Below are 22,862 nucleotides of genomic sequence, written 5' to 3'. Positions count from 1 at the left end.
TTACTATATTACTCGAATAATCGAGCGTTAATTTGATACATCTGCATTCCCGAAATCCACATTAATTGCCAGTGTGATCGGAGTATAATAACCTGACAATAATATGATGTGACAATATAAGCCATCCCTGCTTTATTGTAAGTGTATTTTTTAATGTACACACGCTGACGAAAAGTTGTGTTTTCTTCGGGATTTCGCTAAGTGAAAGGCCTCCATTTGATATTTCCCCGCATTAAATCCTCGCATTCAAGAGCCATGGAGACGCTCCTGGAGCAACAGCGGCGCCTACACGAGGAGCGCGAGCGCCTGGTCAAACTGATGGTGGACGAGCATGCGACCAAAAAGCCGGGCGAAAAGGAGCGCATCCATTCGGAGCACCGGCTTAAATACCTCATGGAACTGCATCACAACTCTACGTCCCAGCTACGCGATCTCTACGAGGACAAGGACAATGAACGAAAGGCGGAGATTGCCGCTCTTTCGGGGCCCAACGAGTTCAATGAGTTCTACGCCCGCCTCAAGCAAATCAAGCAGTTCTACAAGTCCCATCCGGCGGAGGTCAGCGTGCCGCTGTCCGTCGAGTTCGACGAGATGATTCGGGTGTACAACAATCCGGACGACATGAGTGCCCTAGTGGAGTTCACTGACGAGGAGGGCGGCGGTCGCTATCTGGACCTCAACGAGTGCTACGAGCTGTACCTCAACTTGCGGTCGGTGGAGAAACTGGACTATATCACTTACCTTATGTCCTTTGACCACGTCTTCGATATTCCGAGAGAGCGCAAGAACCGCGAGTACCGCATATACATAGAGACCCTCAACGACTACCTGCACCACTTCATCCTCCGAATCCAGCCCTTGCTCGACCTGGAGGGCGAACTGCTAAAGGTGGAACTTGACTTCCAGCGCCAGTGGCTGATGGGCACATTTCCGGGTTTTTCGATTAAGGAAACTGAGTCGGCGTTGGCCAACACCGGCGCCCACCTTGATCTATCCGCCTTCTCCAGCTGGGAGGAGCTGGCCTCGCTAGGACTGGATCGTCTAAAGTCGGCTTTGGTGGCTCTGGGTCTTAAGTGCGGCGGCACCCTGGAGGAGCGAGCACAGCGTTTATTCTCTACAAAAGGTAAAAGCACCTTGGATCCCGCACTGATGGCCAAGAAGCCCAGCGCAAAGACTGCTAGTGCCCAGTCACGGGAGCACGAACGCCACAAGGAGATTGCCCAGCTAGAGGCTCTGCTCTACAAATACGCGGATCTGTTGTCTGAGCAGAGAGCGGCTACCAAGGAGAATGTGCAGAGAAAACAGGCTCGGACTGGTGGCGAGCGGGACGATAGCGATGTGGAGGCCAGCGAGTCGGACAACGAAGATGATCCCGACGCGGACGACGTTCCGTACAATCCCAAGAACTTGCCGCTCGGATGGGACGGTAAACCTATCCCCTACTGGTTGTATAAACTGCATGGCCTGAATATTAGCTATAATTGCGAGATATGTGGAAACTTCACCTACAAGGGTCCTAAGGCTTTTCAACGACACTTCGCCGAGTGGCGGCATGCGCACGGCATGCGATGCCTCGGCATTCCGAACACCGCCCATTTCGCCAATGTCACCCAGATCGAGGACGCAATCACGTTGTGGGAAAAACTCAAGTCGCAAAAGCAGAGCGAGCGCTGGGTAGCCGATCAGGAGGAAGAGTTCGAGGACTCGCTGGGAAACGTTGTCAACCGAAAGACGTTCGAGGATCTAAAACGCCAGGGTCTACTTTAGAGGACAAGCCTACGATTATGGTCGCTTGAGTACCGGTCAATTCTATATGACGCTTCCTCTAAAACCTCAACAGTCTTTATAATTCAAAACGGAATGACACTAAAATTGGTTTTATTTAAGGAATCTAATGTTAAGCCATAAAACCATTGGGCGTCCTTTTATTCATTAAAGAAAGACCATGGATCAGCCAACGATTCATGATTAGAATCAATTGTAGTTTAAAATAAACCCAACGTCGTGTAGTTTTCGATAAAATGGATAACAGTTTTAGGAATATAACATTAATTAACGATGAGGACATCCATTTTCAGTCCCAAATCATCTACCCTAGCCAAAGGAAGGAGGTAAACGGTTCGCCCTGTCGCTTGGGATTCAGTTTTTTGGGTCTGAAGCCAGGGAAACTCCTGGTACTGGGAGTCATGGCTGAAGCGGATGAATGCCTCCTGGGTAGTGTGCAGATGCACCTTAAACTGACAACTTCCGGCGGGCAGTTTAGGCGCCTGGTTTAAGCGCTGAGAGATTTTGTAGATGACAGAGCGCATGTTCTGCTCGAACTCCATCAAATGATCCTCTGCCGGTAGGCCACTCCTCTGGGTTTCTAGTTGCATTTTATAGCTCTCCAACTTCTCATTCTCCTTCTGATACACTATTAGCTCCAGGCACTGCAGCTCCCGGCGGCGAAGAAGTTCTTGTGCGGATTTTAGGACGCCGGCCAGGTAGTTATTAAGCGGTGGAAATATGGACACATAGATGGGCGAGTTGTACATCCGCTTCATTTTAAAAATGTGCGAGGGGTATATACCGCGCACGTATAGAATGTGATTCACTAGCACCTCCATCGCCTCCACGATGATGTCGGCCTTAATCTCCGCCTGCATTTCGCAAGCAAGCGCAACTAAGTTCACAGATGATTGTTTATTTTTTAGATTTAAGCTCCGTTCATTAGGGGTGGTTCACTAAAAAAAACAATGAATCGATATGGCGCGACATCATAGGTTACTAGATTACACAGATTATCTTTTTTAAATTGCTTTTCTATTTCTCGAAAGCCATATTCGTAAATTAAACCGTTGATATATAAAATTATAAATTATTAAATGTATCAAACTAATTGCATCTGTTTGGTCATTCAAATCGACATTTTAACAATCGATATTTTCAACGTTATCTGTTTATTATTTCAAAAACTTTAAGAAGGTAACATAAAGAAATTGATTTATGTTTATATTTAAATCTTTTAGTTTTTCATTATTTTAGTACTTTTTTGCAATCATAATTATTTTGCGTACTGTCCAGGAGCATTTTGTAGTAAGATTCAGTTTAAACAGAATTTAAAGAAGTGACATTTGGAGTAGAGAAACCAATACAATTCTTATTGAAACCGAATAATCTATACCCTTTCGATTTAAACAACATAAGGCGCCTATCGCCGTCTAAATGAAATCGTCTGTGGCACAAAAATATCGAAAGCGCTCGCTGACGTTAACCCACCTCTAGCTGAAAAAATGGCTGAAATCCAAGTGTGTGTGTAAAGGAAACTGTGTGTGAAAAATTTGAGTTTGTTACCAATTTGGAAATACCGACGTTGGGGCTACAAAATACAGGAGCATTGCCCACTGGCCACAGCATCTGCCCTTTAAACGAGTCATCACGGAAGCTGTTGAGCGATAAACGCCAGGCGGAGTTCCCGAAAATTGGCAATTGATGCCACTCACGGAAATCGGCACTCGGCACCCTGCACCCTGCACTTTTCGGTCACAGCGGCCTGCAATTACAGACAAGCCAGGCCGAAAGGCGACTACGCGGACTCCGGCTGGGCATCGTATCGAAAATGTGGCTACCAGGCCGAGAGCAGAGACTAGCAAGAACGAATAACTAGATGCAAATCGTGCAAATAGCACTCCCTATATGTAATATATATGTAATACACACGCGCCTGCCCTGCCGACAGTGTACACACAACAATATATCGGCTTGATACACACATACGCAGTTGCATCAGCATGTCCGACCGTGATTCCGATGCCGTATCCGACGCTGGTCCTCGCCTGAGTCAGCAGCGCGGGCAGCGGAACCGGCGCATCATAATGCGGATCGAGTTCAAGGACTCGGAGGATTCGGCGTCGGATCAAGACCGGGATGACCGCCCCTCCTGCTCCGCGGCGACGCGCCTGAGACGCAGCACCCGTCGACAGGAGGTGGCTTCGCATTCGGATTCCGACTCCGTGCCCCGGAAGTCTACGCGGAAGCTGCGCAATCGCTACGGGCCGCGGAGCGATTGCTCATCCAGCGGCAGCGATGTAAGGCATTAAAGTTGTAACCACTTCCCAGCGGCATCACCTATTAATGCACTACTTCATTCATTCCAGATCGATCAACTGCCGACGAGAACCAGAAAACGAAAGAAGGTAGAGTCCTCCGATGAGGAGGAGCCCGAGCGGACGCCCAACGCGGTTGGAAGAATCCAACCCATGCCCGCTGACCCCGACGACGGCTTCAGTTCCGACATCAGCAGTAACGATCTGCTGGAGAAGTGCCCCATTTGCTTGCTCACTTTCCGGCAGCAGGAGATTGGTACGCCAGCAACATGCGAGCACATATTCTGCGCGGCCTGCATCGACGCCTGGTCCCGAAATGTCCAAACTTGTCCCATTGATCGCATTGAATTTGACCGGATTATCGTGCGGGACTCGTACGCTAGTCGCCGGGTGGTGAGAGAAGTGAGGTTGGACCTGAGTAAGTCCAATACTGAATTGGTGGTAGATGACGAGGCAGACACCGCTGCGCTTTCCGAAGAGGAGGTCACCAACTGCGAAATCTGCGAAAGTCCGGATCGGGAGGATGTAATGTTGTTGTGCGATAGCTGCAATCAGGGATACCACATGGACTGCCTAGACCCGCCGCTGTACGAGATCCCAGCTGGGTCGTGGTATTGCGACAACTGTATTGACTCCGACGACGAGGATGATAATGAGCAGCTGGAGCTGGCTGACGACTTGGATCAGCTATACGAGGATATTAGAGGTATGGGCTTGCCGGAGACTCGTCTCAGGGTACGTGAGGTGCAGGAACCGCCAAGAATCCTGCGCACCCGTCAAAACGAACGCATAAGGGCTGCTGTACTGCGACGTACTCGCTCGGGCGCTACGTCGGCGGAAGATTCCACACTGACCCGGACTCGTACCCGCACCACCACCACAACAACAACCACTACTACAACTACTCGGCGCACAACCACAAGCACGAAAAAAAGACCTGTTCAGCGGCGGCGACGGAGAAGGACTCGCTATCGCACCTACGTGGTCGAGTACGATCTAAACAACTTTGACGAAAAGTTCGCCCTTAAAACCAGCAAGAAAGTGATAAGACGGCGTAGGCGTCGGCGTCGTCGTGGAGTCGCCACTGCCTCTAGTGAGGGGCCTGGTCGACGTCTTTCAGCCAGCAAGCGACTTGCAGAGCAGATGGGAGTAAAATCGGAAGGATTTCAAAGTTCTCATCTAAGTGGTGGAACAGCCTCCAGTTTCTCGCTATTTGGCAATGCGAACGACCTGGAGTATTTCTCCGATAGTGAGCCAGACGCAGTGAGCCAGATCAGTTCTGCTGGACTCGGATCGACTGCAGTGCAAACCTCAGTGCGCATTGGAAGCATTGGAGCACCGCGCATCCGTAAAGCCTTGCTCCAAGGCAAGGCGCGCATAGCAGCGCCGCCCACAGCTCCGACTTCAGCTCCCGCTGCAGACATACTGTCTAGCATTTTGGATTTGCAGGATCGCTGGCACGATGCTTCACGTAACCTAGGCGAAGTGCATATTAGGGCGGACGGTACCCTCAATATTCCCCAGAGACCTGCACCTACAGCGACGGAAGCGCCTTTACCGAAAGCAGGTACTTCTAAGACCGAGAAGCATTTAACCCAGGCACCGCTTTACCAACAGGGAGGAGGAGGACCTAACTACAACAGAGGCGGAGGAGCAGGCTCAAGTGATAGTTACAACAATCGTTACAGCGGCAATACCAGTTACCGCGGAGGTGGTGGAGGCGGCGCTGGAGGATCTAGCGGTGGTAGTGGTGTGCCCAGCAGTAGCGGGGAAGCTTCCTCGCGACACTTGACCGGTGAAGGAGACGGCCAAGGAGGCGGTGGCTTTGGCAACCAAAACTTTAGCAGCTCCGGCTCCAACAACAACACTAATATGTCAAGCTTTATTCCGTTCCATCTGCGATTCAACACGCCCACCCGCCAGCAGCAACCACGACAGCAAAACGTGCTGCCAGCTAACCAACCCACCCCGCCTTTCCCTGGAAGTGCACCGCCTCCAGCCCCAGTAGCGTCGTCATCAAACAATTTTTCGGGACAGACTCCAATGTTTGCAGCTCCCCTCAATCATCATCCTGCACCAGTGATGGGTATGCCAGTTGTGCTGTCCATACCACCTCCGCCTATGCCACCTGCCAGCCTTCCATGGAACAGTCCTCTCTTCAAGATAACCCCACTCCAGCAAGCACCGGCCAAATCCAACGATGGCAACCAAAACGACGATGTTGACAACTGCCCAAACTTCTCAATTTACTCGCAGGAGTCGCAGGCGGTTGCTAATGCCTCGGCGATGCCGTCAGGGGTTCCACACGGACCAGCGGATGCATCTGATAAGGTATGATATCTATGGGGTTTTCAGAATCTAGAGATATTTAACATGAATAATAGTAGGAGTATTTAGTATACGGAACCGAAGATTTTAATGTTGATTTAGGTAATTATCAAACAAATTAAGCGAGGTAAAGAAAAAAGTGATTTTGATATCAGCTTTGGTGATGAAAAATGTTTGAAGTGGGTAGTTATTAACTTTATTACCAGTAATAAAAGGCAAAATTATGCAAACAAAAAAGCATATTTAAAATTATATAGGTAAGTAATGGGTACATCATTATTCTCGCCATAATCTTCCGAAACAAAAAGATACACAAATGTATAACATTTTAATTTTCAGTTTTTAAAACCAAATATAATGTTATTGAAACCAAAGCAAGCAATATAATTAGTTAAGTAAGTCACGTTTGATAGTTTTTCAGACCAATTCTTCTTCAACGCTTACTAATCTCTAATCTTCTCTTTTCATCTTCATTTAATCCTTTCCTCTGGGACAGGATGATGACGATATGAATGAAGATTTAGTACAATTAGATGATGATGATGAGGATACGGATATACCATTGCCTTTGGGGCCTGAGCCCGAACCCGTTCCCGAAAAAGTCCCGAAAAGTAGTGATGATGACCTCTACGAGCCAGAGAATCCAACCGAAGAACCTGAAGAACCCGAAATGTTCGAAGAGTCCTGTGACGCTGTTCCAACGGAGAAGTCCGAGTCCTCAGATCACGAGCCAAGCAACTCCAACGTGCAAGCTGCAGCCCCAGAGGAAAACGATGCTGAGGAAGCTAGGACGCGCAGCACTCCCAGCCCACTGGTCAAAGAGGATCGCGCTGCGGATCGAGATCGGGCCAAGGGAGTACTCGAGCTTTATGATGATAGCGACTGGGAGGAGTTAGACATTGACAAACCGAAAGAGTTCGAGAAGGCACTGCTTACGGAAACGGAGGCACAGGTCAGCCCCAAGAGAGCTCCGTCTAAGCGACCACCATCAAAAAAGGATACAAGCTTAGAGAGAGATGTCAACGAAAGCGGTAGCGAGCACGAGCAGGATCGCTCGTACACGCCCTGTCTGGACGAAAAAAATTTGGCAGAGGAGGAAGAGGCTGGGACAACGCATCAAAACAATGTAAGTACGAGTCCCAAGACTCGATCCTCTAAAGTTTCCGGCGACGAGGATGAGCCAGAGAAAGCTGTCGGTACGGATATTCAGTCAGAGGACGAATTGAACAACGAAAACGAGTCACCGCGACGCAGTCGAAGCCGTGGCACGGCTAACAATAAAAAAGACAAGTCAAAGTCGCGTTCAAAACGCAACAAGGGCGAGACTTTCAAAAAGGTCGGCAAGCGGCAAAAGGATCGCAACTATCGTGGAGACAAGTCGGAGCCAGATCGGAGCCCGCGTCCAGACTCCAGGAGTCTCACTCCAAAGATGCGTTCTAAGAGCCCGAGAGTCAGCAAGAGCATTAGTCGCAGTAGGAGTGGAAGCAGGAGCAGATGTAAGAGCAAGAGTTTTAGTAGAAGCAGAAGTCGTTCCCCAAGTCGCAGTAGGAACAGGCGTCGACGTAACAGCCGTTCCAAGTCCTACTCCCGCTCTCATTCTAGGTCTCGATCGCGTTCGAACTCGCATAGCCGCCAGAGATTTTCCTTTCGCGGAAGGGACCACCAGCGCGGCTTTTTCCGTGGCCGTGGAGGCCTCCGTTTAAACTACCGCAACCAGCAGTTCCACAACAGGCCGTTCCAGCATTACGGCCAAAATTATCACCAGAACCAAAACTACCACCATCAGCACAATCAGCACCAAAATTACTTTCCACCCAATCAGCATGGCCAGCATCAGCAGTACTTTCAACGTCCCAAACGAAGGGAACTACCTCGCTATGATGTTCGAAATGTGGTGGGCACATCGAGACATCAGACACAGGCCAAGGATCGCTATGGACGCGACGCAATGCGGTCGCACAGAAGTCGTTCGGGAAGGCGAAACTCACGCAGTTTCTCACGTAGTGTTTCTCGTGACTCGCGGGTCTCCCTGCGCTCCCGATCTGGTTCCCCCAAGCGACGCAGCTTTAGCATGTCGCCCACGCCACCGCCAGGAACGTCACCTCCTCCTCATAAACATGGTAGGGGCCGTCAAACCTCTACGAACAGACGCTATGCACGCTCACCCTCACCGGCACCGTCTCCCCGCAATGAAAGGGCGACTAGTCCAGTTCAATCAGTTCACTCCAGAAGATCGCGCTCGCACACTCCCAACCGCATCAACGGAGATGGTAATAGATCATCCCTATATATGGGCTCGCCACACTACACGCCACGGATAAGTCGCAGCCGCAGCAGAAGTCGTTCCAAGAGTCCCAAGGATATGCACAAGAAGAAAAAAAAGAAGTCAGATAAAAAGAAAAGGAGGAAGAGGACGGGCAGCAGCAGTCCGACGACAGCAGCGCGGATGCGTCGCATCTCGCGGCAACGTGATCCCTTCGAGGATGCCGACGACTTCCTCGCTCCCCAGAGAAAACGAAAGAAGGCAGGAATAACGACTGGTCAGTGGTCACCATCGCCATCACCCGGTCGCTGCGATTTCCTGCACGACAGCGCCCTTCAGGACAAAAACTCGTCTTGGACGCCCCCACTTGGAACGCCCAAGGGTGGCCATTATAATAACGATGGCGGGCTAACACCCAAAAAAACCAAGCGTAAGCGGGACAAGAGCAAAAAGAAAAGAAAACAGCATCAGTTGGAGAAGCCACGCAAAGAAAAGAAGCGTAAACGTCGTACCCAGACACCAGAACCTCTGCCATCGAAGGAGGTATTTGCTTCGGGCAACAATATTCTGGTTAGCGTAAGTTTCAACAAAGAGTCGAACACAAACAATGCTAGCGCCACGCTGAGCTCCCAGCAGCAGTCTGTAGTTACAATCCCACCCGGCAGGGAGGATCTGCTAAGCAATCGCATGACGTCCATGACGTCCATGGCGTCCATGGCATCCAATAGCAACATTTGCAGTGCTGTGGGAGCAGTAAAGAAGACGAAGCGCAAGCGTAAAAAGTTGGAGGCTAAGCCAGTGGCTATCATCGATCTGGAACGCTCGCCCTTTCAAGTTCATCAGGAGCCGGCAGATGTCATTGTGCTCACAGACAGCGAGGATGCGACAGAGCCACTCTCATCAAGAAGGGAGAGGGAGCGCGACAGGGATCACGAGCTAATGAGGGAAAATGGGCAAAGAGAGAAGACTCCCCAGGTCGGATCCTTGGACGCAATCATGGAGACCTCGTATGAGAACATGACGCAGTCAACGGGTCCTAAGACACCACCTGAACCACCTCTCGTCAAGTTCAACCTGCCTACCAAAAAGATCCAGCACAAGGTGCGCAACAACCCTCTTCACGAAGACGTTGACGATATTAACTCTGCGGACGAGCTGGAGGCGTCATGTTCTATGGCGCCTGCGGAGCAGACTCCCCAGCACGGCCATGCCAGTCACGATGGCGGTCAGAAGATTGGCCCTAATACACCGCCAGAGTCGGGACCGTGCTCACCAGATGCCTATGATCCCTTCGAGCCCACCAAGTCGCCCTCACTTTCGCCACGTTCGCCGACACTAACTCCGAGTCAAAACCTAGATCAGCAAACAGTTAGTATGCCAGCGAGTGGCGCAATCGGACCGGGATCTGGCGACAAGGGAGAGAGTGATGGCGCCCATGTAACCGGGTCAAATGCGAGCACCAACACTCAGGCACAGGGGAACGCCCTTAATCCGGTTGATCTGGTGATGGCGCTGATGAACAAACCGAACCAGAGCGGGTCCATTCAGCAAGAGAGTGAGGTGAGCTCCGCCCAGTACATCAGCAGTAGTTCCCTCAGCCTGTCCCTGGGCGTTGGGTCTAGCACGGGCGGCGGCGGAGGAGGTGCTGGCGGAGGCGACAACCATGACAAGACAGCCGATGGGAAGACCATAACCGTTCTTTCTAACGTGCTGCTCACGAGCAGCAGCGTGGTGTCGAGTTCGCAGCACATACCTTCAATTTCCAGTCCCACACCTCCTTCTAAGAAGCTCACTCCATTGCCCAAGGCCGGAGGCAGTGTGGCCAGCAGCAGCAGTGGGGTCGGCAACATCCCCACCACGAGTAGCGGAATAGGTGGCACCCGAAACGGAAGTGGCCTCGGAAATGCCGGAGGATCCAGCAATGCTTTAGACGACTCCTTCAGCATGGAAATCGAGAGTCCTTACTCGCCGGGCTCGGCGGACTACGAAGATCTGTTCGAGCCACCCATTCCATTGGAAGCCAGCAGGCGAGCAAAGGGTGGAGCAACCGGAGGCAAGGTAGAAATTTTCGACAACCTGTTCGGAAGCAGTTCGCCCATTAGTAACATCCGGATGACTTCCCGGTACAACACAGCGGTGGGCAAAAAGTCAAATCGCACCAAGGCCGACCGAAAATCAAAAGTAAAAGGTGCGTATGTGACCGAGTTTAATTTATCTTACGTAAAATTGGGCTGGTCAAATATTTCTAATGTATTTCTCTTCTATGTTTAGGTGCACGGAATCCTGATTTTTATGACGACGTGCCGAACTCGGCGACAGATCTACAAAATAAGGATAGAGTGAGTCCATTTCAGAGACACCCAATAAGTACAGAAAATAAAACTAATTATTTATTATTTAGCTTTTACGGAAGCTAAATCGGCAGGAACGCGTTGTTGAGGAGGTGAAACTGGTGTTGAAGCCCTACTTTAACAAGAAAGCAATTACCAAGGATGACTACAAGGACATCATGCGGAGAGCCGTTCCAAAGGTATGTTCCATAGTTTAATCATTACAATTATAAACATTGTAAGCATATAATTTAATTCATTTAATATAAATTGCAGATCTGCCACAGTCGGTCAGGTGAGATCAATCCGCACAAGATTAAGAATCTTATTGACGCCTACGTGAGAAAATTCCGGGCCAAGCACAAGAAGTTGAGTCTCCTTAACACAGGACAAGTTAGCAGTGCGGTTAAGTGTGCCGCCTATTTAAAGAAACTGTAAGCGAGCAAGCGATCGCATAGTATCAGACAGTAAGTCCAATCCCACAATCGCTAGATGCAATAAAGTAAAGTAATAATAATCATGCTATCTACTTTCAGCGTTGAATAGGAAGATCAATAGAATTTGCGCTCGCATGCATTCCTACAATCTACCATCAGATGAAACCAACAATAATCACCAGCAACCAACGCAAAACTATGGGAAAATAAAAGAAAAACTCATAAACTGTCATTATCTAATGGAATTTAGTTGTTAAGTCAATTTTAGGTCACATGATTACGAATGATTTTTAGAACGTAAGCAAAAAAGGTAGAAGTGAATATTTTTAAATAATACGCAAAAGCAGGTTCACCACCCATTTTTCGGTTACCCAAAGCACTGCAAAACTTTTTATTTATATCAAGACTAGTTCATTAGATTGTTAATTTATACGACACCTGTAATGATAATATTATAATTGTGTCGGATGAGCGCACTAACCAATTGTAAGTAGTTAAGCGAAGGCAAACCCAATTCGTATTTTACCTCTGATAATTTAAACATTTAAATTAAAACACATCTGCGAAAAATGATTGATTTATAGCCACGACAAATTGGCTTGCACCAAATAAGGCGGTCAAATATTTTTCTTGAACGAATTGTAATTGAACAATTGTAATTATGTATTCATACGAATAACTGGAAGGGCAATTTAGCTAATGCAGTTCATCTATTAGGCACTTGATTTCGCATCGTGCGCCAGTCATACCTTTTTGCAACACGATTGATAACAGTATATATACATCTGGAAATTGTGCTAAATCGATTTGTAAATATCTATATAAATAAAAGCGATCAATAACTAGTTCATGTCGTCTTTCTTGCTGTTATTCGTTTATTTCAGTTCATAAAACCGGAATATATATTCATGAGTTTTCCCTATTGGCTTTCGATTGGAAATAAAAAGATGCAATTCTATCTTTTGGTAAAGTTTATTAGTTTGATCTTTGTGTTCGGCTTTTGTTGTTAAATATTATATGTATATAAAGTATGTATATTTATAATAAATAGTTTTCCACATTTATACTTTTTTCTTATCAAAAAATCGATTGAAGTATTACTTTTAGACATCCTCAGATTAAATGCCGAATTTGCTCCCAAGCACTCTTTGTCTCACGTGGCATGATCGATGTGCTCTACTTCGAATCGGGTAATCAATAAACAATTGCAATAGTGTCATGAATTTAACAGAGTTAAATTGTGCTAAATCTCCTTGTAAATAAACAAAGTATTAAAATAAACGATTTCAGCGAAAAATACCTAAGCAGCCATAATGTTTGATTTTCGACTTCAAATGCTTTGATGCATTTCATTCAATTGATGATCTTAACAAAAATTGTATCAACAAGAGGCAATCGGTTCTAAATACAAAATGACGAAGCAGAGTCTATGATACCTTCTTAATTGGTTTGTGGTTATGCTCTTATGTACTTATTTGAAATTTGATTAGATTACGATTTTGTTTCAGGGATCTATATTAAATGCCAGTTTAGTTGTCGAATGAGCGCAGACTTTGGCTTACACTGTCGTCGGAGATTGTGCGATTCCGCATCCACACGACTTGCGATGCGACATCGGGTCTGTGATCTACCAGAATCCAGAAGACTTTCCGCCAGGTGGGTTCTTCACTTTGATGCACGCTCGAACACCAGACCTGTCGAGCTCCTCTGAAGAGATTTTGAAACAATGAATGATAGATTTCAACTATGAAATAATTGATTATAGTCAACGTACCACTTATGGAGAAGGAAGACTCCTGCAAGTCGCGTTTTCCATCGACGCGACCACGAACCGAGGGCGTGCTGCACAGAGATCCCTCCGCCGGCATGGCTAGGTTGCCAGCCAGCATGGCGCTGATGGGCTCCTGCACCGGAATCTGTATGTCCAGCTCAGCGAACCGCTTGGCCATGCTGCCGTTCTGCTTCTCCTCGTGCTGCTCCTCCGGCTGCGACTGCACCTTGCCCTCGATGATGTCGTATACGAACGGCGGACGAACTGGTGTGGGAATGAAACGTCCAAAGCCCTCCGCTACCCGCACATTCCCGCGCTCGGCGCAGATCCGTCCGCGCACCAGGACGAATTCGCAGACGCCGTGCACAGTCATGCCCTCGAATATGTTGAAGTCACAGGCATGGTGGTGGGTATCCTTAGAAATGGTACGGGTGGCATTCGGATTCCAGATCACAATGTCCGCATCCGAGCCGACGGCTACAAGGTAAAAAAGAACAGGTCGCTTAAAACACTGAGTGCAAGTCGGTTGCCTCCAACTGACTTACCAATGCGTCCCTTCTGGGGGTAGATGTTGAATATCTTGGCTGCATTTGTACTGGTCACGGCCACAAAGCGGCAGGGATCCAGAAGCCCAGCGTGCACGCCCTTCTCCCAGACCAGCGACATGCGATCCTCGACTCCGTTGACGCCATTGGGAATCTTGGTAAAGTCACCCTTTCCGAGCGCCTTGTGCTCCTTGTTGAAGGTGCAATTGTCGCTGCCAGTCAGCTGCAAATCGTCACTGTGGACAAAATGTGGATCAATGATGGAATCATGGTAACCTTTTTAGATGGTCAGTTAAGAGTAACGAAACAAACAATCACCGGCAGGGTGGGGAATGCAGCGATCGTGTTCTGAATCGTGGATACTTACTTCTGGTATCCTGGTCAATTGGAATCTATGAACTTATTGTGCGTCTGATATATTTATAAAAATAGTATTCTTTATTCTAATTCTTTAGATTTGTTTTAAGCAAACCTCGTTTAAAACCTATGCATTTTAGCATTCTTTACTAATATTTGGCATCGGCCAAAGTACGGGGTCTTCGATTCCACTAAAACAAGGCGATACTTACTAAGCCAGGGACTTCATCAGCTGCCTGGGTGTCTCGGCGGATTCGCGGATCGGGGGACTGGTGATGGCGTAGATGCGGTCGCCCTTGGGCACGGCGCTCATGGAGCGGCCCAGTGAGCTGGCCAGCGTCTCCCCGAACACGCAGTAGCCACTGCGACGGGCGCGACCCACGAGCTCGGCGGAGGATTTGCTGGTGAGGCCGGACACGAAGAGCGGCGTCTTCATCTGGACGTGTGGGTGGGCGTGTGAGTGAAGCAATGGCAAACATGGAAACGTCGTTGGATCAATGGGTTAGTTTCGAGAACAAGCGCAGTTAGAAAGTTAGTGGATACGATTGAGGCAGGCAAAAGCAATGACCTGGTTAGTATTCAGAGTAACCAGTATCAACAAGGACAAGTTATTCCAGGACCAGAGACCGTAATCATTTTATACATTTAAAATCATATTATTAATTACCTACTCAGTTTACATGAAAAAATTGTTTAGATTGCTTTAAACCTTAGATATCAACATATAATTTTAAATCATAATATTTTTATGATTATAATTTTAAATGTAATATAATATGGGCGAAATGGTAATGCCAATCCGATCCAATGTCCATTTATAAAGCCAGCATTTCTATGCTACCAGTTAAAAATCATTATTTATGAAATTTAAATTATTTCTTGCCATACTTGAAAAATAAATAAATATATTTTAAATACTCCTGTAGCTTTCTGCGACGATCAACTAACATACAAGAATGTGCCTTCCAACATTCTCGAATAATTTGCGGAACAATGGTTCCCTCTGACATTTACGGTCCCGGCCCGGAATGTGAACCCAGGCAACAGGCAGAACTTACTTCGCCAGCAGCTTCATCAAGAACTCGGGGGTCGTCTTGTCGGGCCGCAAGGGCGGGCTGAGCACATGCGCAGCCTCGGCGTCGAAGCCCAAGTGCTGGCAACAGGTGGCATCCGTGCCCAGGGCCGCGGCCAGGGTCTCGCCCATTATGTATCGCCCGCGGTAGCGGTGGCGTGCCCTGGCCAGCTCAATGCCCGCCGACTTGCTCATCACGTGGACCACGTACAGGGGACAATCGGCCTAGGTTATGTTTTTTTCGTGGGGTTATATCGAGTGCCGCATACCGCATAATATGTACAGGGTGCATCATACACAATGGAAATAATAGGAAATCAAAATCATAAATAACATACATAAATAAATAAACCATGATTACAGTGCGCGGCACAGTGCACAATGGCACTCAACCGGCATGGACACACTCCGCCTCCTCCTTCCTCCCTCTTCCCATCCATCCCCCACTGTCTGGCGACATGGGAGTGGTCTTACCTGGTGGGCCAGGACGCAGGCGCGGTGCACCGCCTCGGCCTCGACCTCCTCGGGCCGCGACAGCTCGTGACCCTCCGGACCATTGATGCCCTCGGCCAAAAGGCGCTGCGTGTTCTTTGCAATGATGTCGCCATTCTCCGCGTGGACCTGTGGAAGCGAATAAAGTTGTACTACAAATGGATGCATGTGGATGGTTGTAAAAAGTGCAAGAAGCTAGCTTCACACAAAAAGTGCATCAGTACAATAATCGAACCTATCAGGAACTTTTTTCCAATGTACATCTTTTCAAATTTGTTTACAATATATTTCAATAGAATTTTAGAAAGGACTTGGCCTGATGGATGTATCCTATTAAACAGGAAATTCCTATGATTTCTTTTGCTAGTCTTGCTTTAAGTTAGATTAGTAATGGTCCAAGTAGCTTTACCATAGCAACCCCATTTAGGTGCCTGATACGCTCGAACACATCCAGAAGGTCTGAGTCATTCAACTAAAATGGGAGTAAGACCATTAATTATGAAGCAGATGCGTTCCATTATAGCAGACTTACCTGATAAAGTCCTTTGTAGGCCATGAATGTTTTGAAGGAGTTCACTCCAAGCTCTTTGCACAGAATGCCGATCTCCTCAGACACCGACTTCGACCACCAGGTGATGCCCACATGCAATCCGTAGTCGCAGCATACCTAAATAAATATTTATATTGATTACATGCCAAAATGTATGTACTCATAGATTGCTCGTGATTCAACAAACCATATCCGTAGCAAGAGCTTTAATCTTGATATTTTATATGGTATAGAGCTATATGTATGTTTAGCTAGCATAAATGAGTAACAAAGCTAGATAGAGAATTTCCTAGTTGCTTACTAACTTACTACTCCCTGATACTTGGATTTGCTTGTGTTTAAAACAATATACACCCTACACTTCTCACCTTAGGATCGGCCCAGCTGCGCCACTTGTCGTAGGCCTCGATCATCGACTCATGTTTGTTGGGCAGAACGAAGTCGACTAGGGAAGTGGACAGGAATAAATGAGTACATTTCAAACGCTTTGATAATCCTGCTTACTGATCATGGTGGTGCCACCTGCCACGGCGGCCTTGGTTCCATGGTAGAAATCGTCGACGGCCACGGCTCCGCCGAAAGGCAACTGCATGTGGGTGTGGGGATCGATGCCTCCGGGAATGATCATCAGTCCGCTGGCGTCGATGGTGCGCACTCCGCCAGGTATCGTTATTTCCGAGGAGGGACCCACAAACCTGGCAATAGGATAGGGTGGTTGAGTAAAATTTCCGTGAGTCATGCCAACGCTCTATGTCTATTCTTTGTCTATTCTTGGTCTAGATTTGTCTTTCTCGCTAAGTCGAAGCAGAATCTGCAGCTTTACTTAACACTTCACATGTAGCTTGGACTTGGACTAGAGAAATTAAAGTGTGTAATTTCCGAAATACTTACTTGATAATTCCATCTTCGATGTACACGTCCGCTTTGAAGGACTTGTCATGGTTGACGATCTCGCCTGCAATGGAATCAGTGTTTTAACTCGGTTTATTTCCCCACGGGGTCGAATAATGAGCTTACCATTCTTGATGTAGACGCGATTCTGGGCACTCTGCAAGTGAATCGGCACCTTCTTAACCGGTTTCGGGCTGGTCGACATGGCAATAGTCTGTAATCGAATGGGTTCCGTAAGTGAATCTGAATGTTGGACTAGACTGGTGAGGGTTTCCCCATTTCCCACACACAGACACGCGAGCTGGTGTTTCCATCCATACACTCGCTTGGGGTTGTTGGGCCTTAGGTGGTGGCTGTGGCCTATGACTCATCATAGGGGGCATCGCTCCAGGACAGGCTCGAGACACGTGCCGCGCATTAAGCGGCGCAAACTGAACTCAAGCACATGCACTCGAAGAATTATCAGTTCGATGCGGTACATAATATCTTATTATTAAGATGGAAGTTGAATTCAAGTGAACGAGAAACCGCACAATTGAGATGATTGCAATAGGTTAGTTAGCAACTAAGTTTTGTTTAAGCTCAGCTTTTACGTTGGTAATACTCCTACAAGAGCTGAGAAATGACAATATAGCTACAGTGTTCATTGGGTTCGAGTGCACGCACTCGTAATCGTAATCGGTAAGCATTTGTGCTGCGGGGTGTTTTGGGTTCGTTCGAAAGGGTTGACGATGCTGTGACCCACAGTGCAGCGACACAAATGTCATTGCAGCTCGTTTGTCTTTTCAGCAGATTGGTTCCCCCACTCGAAGACCGTTTTGTTCCGCCGGCAGACACGGAACCCAATGCGACGTGGTGCGGTAACTGCACAACAGGCGGAATATTAATGTTGCGCCTAAGCCGTTACAAGGGCCATCTTCCGACGTCGGCGCTGCAGTTTTAGCCCAGCCAACCCAGTCAGCAGTCAACCAGCCAACCAGGCCAGCGGGCATTGACCCCGTACTTGGCCGGTCTTCCTCTCAAGCATTATGTATTGCGTACTTGCTGTTGATGTTGGTGCCGAGTTGCGATGTGGCGAAGTGACGTACTGCGCCCTCGTCACACACTCTTCCACATTGGATCGGATGTGGCACCAGTGCGGTGGCTACAGAACGGCATTGACGCCAAGTTCGAATTGTGCCACACGGGCACTTTGGCGAACTGGGAAAAGAGAGCAAGCCAGGAAAAGTGCGGTGCGGTAAAGGTTTGTTGTGGTACCACCCCGTGACTTGTTTCTTACACTTGCGGTCAATGGGCCAGAACCCCACGGGTGCGATGAAGTATGCATGTGGGTTAAAGTGATTTGTCTTACGACTATTGGCTTCTAAAAAACAAGTATGGGCAGAGGGACTTCATTGACGGTGTGTGCAGATTACATAATCAGTAACAACATCAGGTTTATTGTATTTTGGATAATATATATTAGTTTGATCTTATTATAAAGAACTTTGCTAAATAAAATATCTTTTTATTTATTGATGATGATTTTGTATGATCTTTTTCATTGCTTCAGTTTCAATTTTCATTTTGGTCGAATAACTAAAATTATACAGCGAACGAAGTCCAAACTAGATTTTTTCTGAATGTACTTTAGCTGCAGCATATTAAATTTGATTTAGAAACTACTGCTTCTACCGCAAGTGTGTGTGTCTGCAAACTGAGTTGTGGTAATGATTATCGGGCTGCATGACGTGTTGGAGGATGGCTACATTTCATTAGTTCAATTGCGACTGGTAGCTCGGCAGTGGGATTGGATAAGTGAGCACTTTCCCCTTTTGGCGGCGCACATCCGAGCACAAAAACCCCATCTGCTTGGCTGCACTGATCTAGATCTAGACTATCTTTTAGCATGGCTACATGCATACGTATGTATGTACACACATATATGTAAATACGCGGAAGGAGTGTGTTTAAACATACATAATGCACACAAGTGGGCTCGCAGGTACATAATGCAATTAATGCAGCCGCATTAATGCGGGGAAAATGTGCTAAGCTCATTCGCTGTACGAATTTTGTGGGTCGCTAGTTCTCTTTAATTTGAAAAATGCAGTTGCCTCACTGGCACTTGCTGTGCCAATTAAGCACTCTAACGGGACTCCCAGGCCAGCTTGATGATAAATAAAAATACTATTAATTGCGGTCAGTTAAGGTCATCAAACTAGCGAGTTGTTGGTAAGGAAAATACATAAGTATAATTTCAATTTGTTACTCCATTTAGATTGTGTCTTTAAAGCCAAGGAGTAATGTGTTTTAATTTGCAAATAAGAGCTTCAACGATATTTACAATGTAGTATGGACTGATTTTTCATTTTGTGAGTTTAATCCCCTGATAGCACAATCGGCAGGTTTCACTTGTTTTGTGGGCTTGCTGCGGCTTTTATGGGCGCTATAAAATCGCGACATATCTTATCAGCCATGGGCCCATCCCCCAGATGGGCATAGCCTGGTTCTGTAGATCCACCACCACCACCAGGGGGTATGAATATTGATACGCGTGCAACACTTATCGCCAGTCAGCTAAATGAACCTGGAAATCAAACATATCTGCACATACATATGTAAGCTTTGGTAAGTACGTCAATAACATCTATTCCGTTGCCATCTGAAAGCTCCCATCTCTAATCCTGGCCAGACATCGCCGCCAAGTGCGAGTGCCGGTTTTTGCAGAGTCCAACGACTCGCTGACGTTCGTTTGTTATTAAATCGATAAAAGGCTGTGGCCCGTAAAGGAAGCAACAAGAAAAGCCAGTACCCACCCATTCGGATTCCGATTGGGATTCCGAGTCGGAATCGATGAATGTATGTGCATTGCACCTGATTAGCGGGTTGTAAGTGCAGTTGTACAAACATGCCTATCCACATACATATGTACATACAAATGTATAGAGATTGCTTACAAATCGTGAGTGGGAAATGCCGTCACAAAAAACTCGCGGTGTTGGAGATTCGAAATAACGGTCAAACATAATGATGTACATATGTATACCATTATGCGAGAGCAATAAAATTTGAAAATAGAACAAAAAACTGAGAAAATACCCACGCATTGCGCACAAGTATACACACACAGACCCAGCCAAAGTCAGCCAAAAAAACAATTGCAATACAGAAAATAGAGAAGAAAAACAAGCTCGCTTTCTTCTGCATGGGGAACATTCACATTTAATACGAATCGCTCGCTTTGGTAAATTACCGTTAAAAGGCAAAGATCTCACACGATTTAAATGCTGAACGAGTTTAATTTTAACGCACGCACAAGTTCGCTGTTTGAAAATCGGAAAACATTTAACTCTCGGTCCGATTGGAACTCGCGTTGTGGTGGATTTGCTATTTTCGTGGTGGGTTATGGCAGCTGACAGTTAACAGCACTGTTAGTCCGCGCAACGCTCTGTTAGCCGGCATTTTAGATTTAAGATAAGTAAGACAAGAAATATTTTTATTCATAATCGGTTTAATGCGAAATAATTTCTATGTCTTTTTTCTATAATCAGTCTTTAGAAATATTAAGCCAGCCAAATCTTAATTCAATCAAATTCGTCCGACCAATTGTGACATAAGAAATAGCGGTATTAAAATTTAAAGACCCCTTTTTTTGCTAACAGATGCAGATATTGCTAGAGTGGCCAGGTGAGTCTTTCAGTTTATCCAAATAGTAATTTGGTTTGAAATTACTCTTATTAAGAACCATACCGAGATCCTCCCAGTTCTTTTACTTGCTGAACCTTGGTCTCCAGAGAATTCACAACGGTTGGGAATCTATAGAAATCATTAAGGTATTGGTCCTATTTAATCAGTTATAGGGACGAGATAAAGTAAATCCAGCTTTTTGGAATTGCAACTGGCAGGTCTTCTCGACGCACTTGTAACTTTAGTAAATCAACCTCTATATTTTTCACAATCGAAAATGTTGACCATTAAAATACAATCTTGAATAGTATTTTGAAAAATTATATTTAAATTGAAACTAAAAGTTTGCAGAATTTGTATATGAAATTTGTAACTGAATTGTTGTTGTAAAAAAAACGTACTAACTTAAACCTGTTGTGTTGCGCCAGACGCGAACCACAAAACCTGCTGGGCAGCGTTTAGCGGACGCATTCAGATCGCTTGATATTGGTTACTTGCTGTGTGGTCTTAAGAATACTAGGTCTATTAGATTTTTAGATTTTCCTGCTGCGCACAAAGGGTACGGCCCCGCCATGCACGCTGACCCAACTGTGTAGATAAGAGATAATCGATTTTCGTATTGCCATAGCGATTTGCCGTATTTCCAACAGTTCGGCCGTAGTTTTAGCTACTCAGCCGCCCTACGATACAAGACAACCGCTCTTCTCCTGGGGATTGCCGTTCTCGTTTTCGATGAGGATCAGTAGCTGATGGAATATATCTCCCACGGACTGCGAAGGAAGTACCTTAGTTGCATTCAGCTAGTGTGATTCGTCTTGGTACTTGCCTCGTTCTGTTTGGCGGACGTTTCGAGAAATGCAGCTCGCCAGGACTCGGCCAGCTTCTTGCCTTCCTCCGTGGAAACGGTTCGTTCCTGGTGGAGATCGATCTTGTTGCCGACCAACACCACAGGTACACTGAAAGGCAAAAAAGATTAGCTTAGCTCTCAAGCGGAACCCACGGGGAAGAAGCCTACTATTTCTTGCCCATTACGTCGAGCAGTTTTTCGTATATGATCTTCACCACCTCAAAAGACTTTTGGCTGGTTATCGAGTACACCAGGACGTAGCCGTGGTAATCCATGCTGTACTGCACCGGGAATATGCTGTACTCGTCCTGGCCCGCCGTGTCGATGAGCTTTACGATGTAGTCTTGCGACTTTACACGCTCGATCTTGGTGAAGGCTGCGAATGGGAATTACCGATCATTACGCATTGCTACTGCTATCGAAGCATGGAGTCAGCCTGGCTTCTAAGAAATCCGCACGGAATGGGATGTGACACTTACTGTTCTCAATGGTGGGGTCATAGGAGTCCACGAACTGGCCCTCCACGAACTGTATGCATAGCGACGATTTGCCTGCGGGCGAAGCGTAATTATTATGGTCAATTGATCATAGTTCTTGCTGTTGTCGAAATACTACGCAATTACCAGTGCCAGCAGCAACAGTGTCAGTGCTTCTGGCGGAACTTTCTGGGAAAACTCACCCACTGATCGGTAGCCCATCATGGCTATGTGGCGCTCCTTGGTTGGCATTTTCCTGGGGCCCAGTGCTTTGAAATAAATGGAGAAATTTATTGGTTTTGTGATTTTCCACACTTTTGTTTTTGCTGTCGCCCCTCGACTTTTTGTGCGCTTGTGTGGGTATGCCCGTGCTCCTTCTTTAAATGTGTGTATGAGGAATATTGCTTCTGCGTTTATTTTGCTTGCTGAGGATACTTTCTATCACAGCTAGAGCTTTTCCGGCGATTTTAATTCCAGTATTATTTATCAGATCGTCTAAAAGAAAACAGTAATTCTGAAGTTGAATCAGTGCTGGTGTCGACGAAGCCGAAATACCACTCCTAGCCTACTAACATAAGGCATTTGCCAGCTAATGAGGAACCGTCACACTACACTATCGTCTACTAGTTTAACGGTCAACAATTGCAGAAAATATCAAGGCCCGTTCGGAAAGGTGCTTGTCGTAATCAAGTGTAAAAAGTCGCAGTTATTTTCTTAAATAGTTAAAACATATTAAATGTCTTCGTTTT

The 22,862-nt window shown here is 46.8% G+C and overlaps 5 protein-coding genes and 1 non-coding gene across 10 annotated transcripts; 3 read left to right on the top strand and 3 right to left on the bottom strand.

Moving 5' to 3' along the window:
- The first annotated feature begins 128 nt into the window (after window positions 1-128).
- On the top strand, window positions 129-1,987 carry noi (noisette). Its single transcript, NM_057766.5, has one exon. The coding sequence runs from the start codon at window positions 256-258 to the stop codon at window positions 1,765-1,767; it is 1,512 nt and encodes a 503-aa protein (NP_477114.1). The 5' UTR covers window positions 129-255; the 3' UTR covers window positions 1,768-1,987.
- On the bottom strand, window positions 1,885-2,715 carry PolZ2 (DNA polymerase zeta subunit 2). The gene has a single exon (NM_141298.2). The coding sequence runs from the start codon at window positions 2,643-2,645 to the stop codon at window positions 2,049-2,051; it is 597 nt and encodes a 198-aa protein (NP_649555.1). The 5' UTR covers window positions 2,646-2,715; the 3' UTR covers window positions 1,885-2,048.
- A 492-nt stretch (window positions 2,716-3,207) lies between these two features.
- Window positions 3,208-12,287, top strand: CG2926 (uncharacterized protein). 2 transcript variants are annotated; one of them, NM_001275360.1, is made up of 8 exons: window positions 3,208-4,067; window positions 4,137-6,416; window positions 6,753-6,808; window positions 6,910-10,864; window positions 10,948-11,015; window positions 11,078-11,206; window positions 11,283-11,473; window positions 11,543-12,287. In NM_001275360.1, exons 1-3 carry the CDS (start codon window positions 3,771-3,773, stop codon window positions 6,798-6,800), a joined length of 2,625 nt encoding a protein of 874 aa, NP_001262289.1. In that variant the 5' UTR covers window positions 3,208-3,770; the 3' UTR covers window positions 6,801-6,808; window positions 6,910-10,864; window positions 10,948-11,015; window positions 11,078-11,206; window positions 11,283-11,473; window positions 11,543-12,287. The 2 variants fall into 2 exon arrangements, with proteins under 2 accessions (NP_001262289.1, NP_649554.1); NM_141297.3 differs by lacking the exon at window positions 6,753-6,808.
- scaRNA:MeU4:25F-C137 (small Cajal body-specific RNA : MeU4:25F-C137) lies at window positions 6,944-7,086 on the top strand. The gene has a single exon (NR_163231.1). It is a non-coding gene; the product is annotated as a small cajal body-specific RNA : MeU4:25F-C137 (non-coding RNA).
- A 111-nt stretch (window positions 12,288-12,398) lies between the features above and the next one.
- On the bottom strand, window positions 12,399-20,480 carry CRMP (Collapsin Response Mediator Protein). 3 transcript variants are annotated; one of them, NM_169070.2, is made up of 13 exons: window positions 20,357-20,480; window positions 17,248-17,335; window positions 17,122-17,185; window positions 16,735-16,925; window positions 16,599-16,675; window positions 16,213-16,347; window positions 16,090-16,152; window positions 15,663-15,809; window positions 15,175-15,413; window positions 14,329-14,552; window positions 13,760-13,995; window positions 13,218-13,691; window positions 12,399-13,150 (listed from the first exon to the last, which is right to left on the bottom strand). In NM_169070.2, the coding sequence occupies exons 2-10, from the start codon at window positions 17,324-17,326 to the stop codon at window positions 14,549-14,551; spliced, it is 999 nt and encodes a 332-aa protein (NP_730952.1). In that variant the 5' UTR covers window positions 17,327-17,335; window positions 20,357-20,480; the 3' UTR covers window positions 12,399-13,150; window positions 13,218-13,691; window positions 13,760-13,995; window positions 14,329-14,548. The 3 variants fall into 3 exon arrangements, with proteins under 3 accessions (NP_730952.1, NP_730954.2, NP_477307.1); NM_169072.3 differs by lacking the exon at window positions 14,329-14,552; NM_057959.3 differs by lacking the exon at window positions 15,175-15,413.
- A 616-nt stretch (window positions 20,481-21,096) lies between these two features.
- Window positions 21,097-22,667, bottom strand: Rheb (Ras homolog enriched in brain). Of its 2 annotated transcripts, NM_169069.3 has the most exons (6): window positions 22,549-22,667; window positions 22,317-22,382; window positions 22,117-22,188; window positions 21,806-22,013; window positions 21,617-21,746; window positions 21,097-21,560 (listed from the first exon to the last, which is right to left on the bottom strand). In NM_169069.3, exons 2-6 carry the CDS (start codon window positions 22,363-22,365, stop codon window positions 21,471-21,473), a joined length of 549 nt encoding a protein of 182 aa, NP_730951.2. In that variant the 5' UTR covers window positions 22,366-22,382; window positions 22,549-22,667; the 3' UTR covers window positions 21,097-21,470. The 2 variants fall into 2 exon arrangements, with proteins under 2 accessions (NP_730951.2, NP_730950.2); NM_169068.3 differs by having other exon boundaries at window positions 22,317-22,667.
- Window positions 22,668-22,862: the final 195 nt, after the last annotated feature.

This window comes from Drosophila melanogaster, chromosome 3R (genome assembly GCF_000001215.4).
Source record: "Drosophila melanogaster chromosome 3R".
NCBI lineage: Eukaryota > Metazoa > Arthropoda > Insecta > Diptera > Drosophilidae > Drosophila > Drosophila melanogaster.
This window is presented reverse-complemented; position numbering and strand designations above follow the sequence as displayed.

Bases quoted from the DNA above. Each gene is read 5' to 3' on its own strand.
- CRMP (NM_169072.3), bottom strand. From the start codon at position 17,326: ATGTCGACCAGCCCGAAACCGGTTAAGAAGGTGCCGATTCACTTGCAG. The intron at 16,926-17,121 runs GTAAGTATTTCG...TCCTATTGCCAG, and splicing joins ATCGAAGATGGAATTATCAA to GTTTGTGGGTCCCTCCTCGG. The intron at 16,676-16,734 runs GTAAGCAGGATT...CCACTTCCCTAG, and splicing joins AGGTGGCACCACCATGATCA to TCGACTTCGTTCTGCCCAAC.
- PolZ2 (NM_141298.2), bottom strand. From the start codon at position 2,645: ATGCAGGCGGAGATTAAGGCCGACATCATCGTGGAGGCGATGGAGGTG.
- noi (NM_057766.5), top strand. From the start codon at position 256: ATGGAGACGCTCCTGGAGCAACAGCGGCGCCTACACGAGGAGCGCGAG.
- CG2926 (NM_141297.3), top strand. From the start codon at position 3,771: ATGTCCGACCGTGATTCCGATGCCGTATCCGACGCTGGTCCTCGCCTG. The intron at 6,417-6,909 runs GTATGATATCTA...CCTCTGGGACAG, and splicing joins CAGCGGATGCATCTGATAAG to GATGATGACGATATGAATGA. The intron at 10,865-10,947 runs GTGCGTATGTGA...TTCTATGTTTAG, and splicing joins CCGAAAATCAAAAGTAAAAG to GTGCACGGAATCCTGATTTT.
- Rheb (NM_169068.3), bottom strand. From the start codon at position 22,365: ATGCCAACCAAGGAGCGCCACATAGCCATGATGGGCTACCGATCAGTG. The intron at 22,014-22,116 runs GTAAGTGTCACA...TCCCATTCGCAG, and splicing joins TGACCCCACCATTGAGAACA to CCTTCACCAAGATCGAGCGT. The intron at 21,561-21,616 runs GCAAGTACCAAG...CTTCCTTCGCAG, and splicing joins CGTCCGCCAAACAGAACGAG to TCCGTGGGAGATATATTCCA.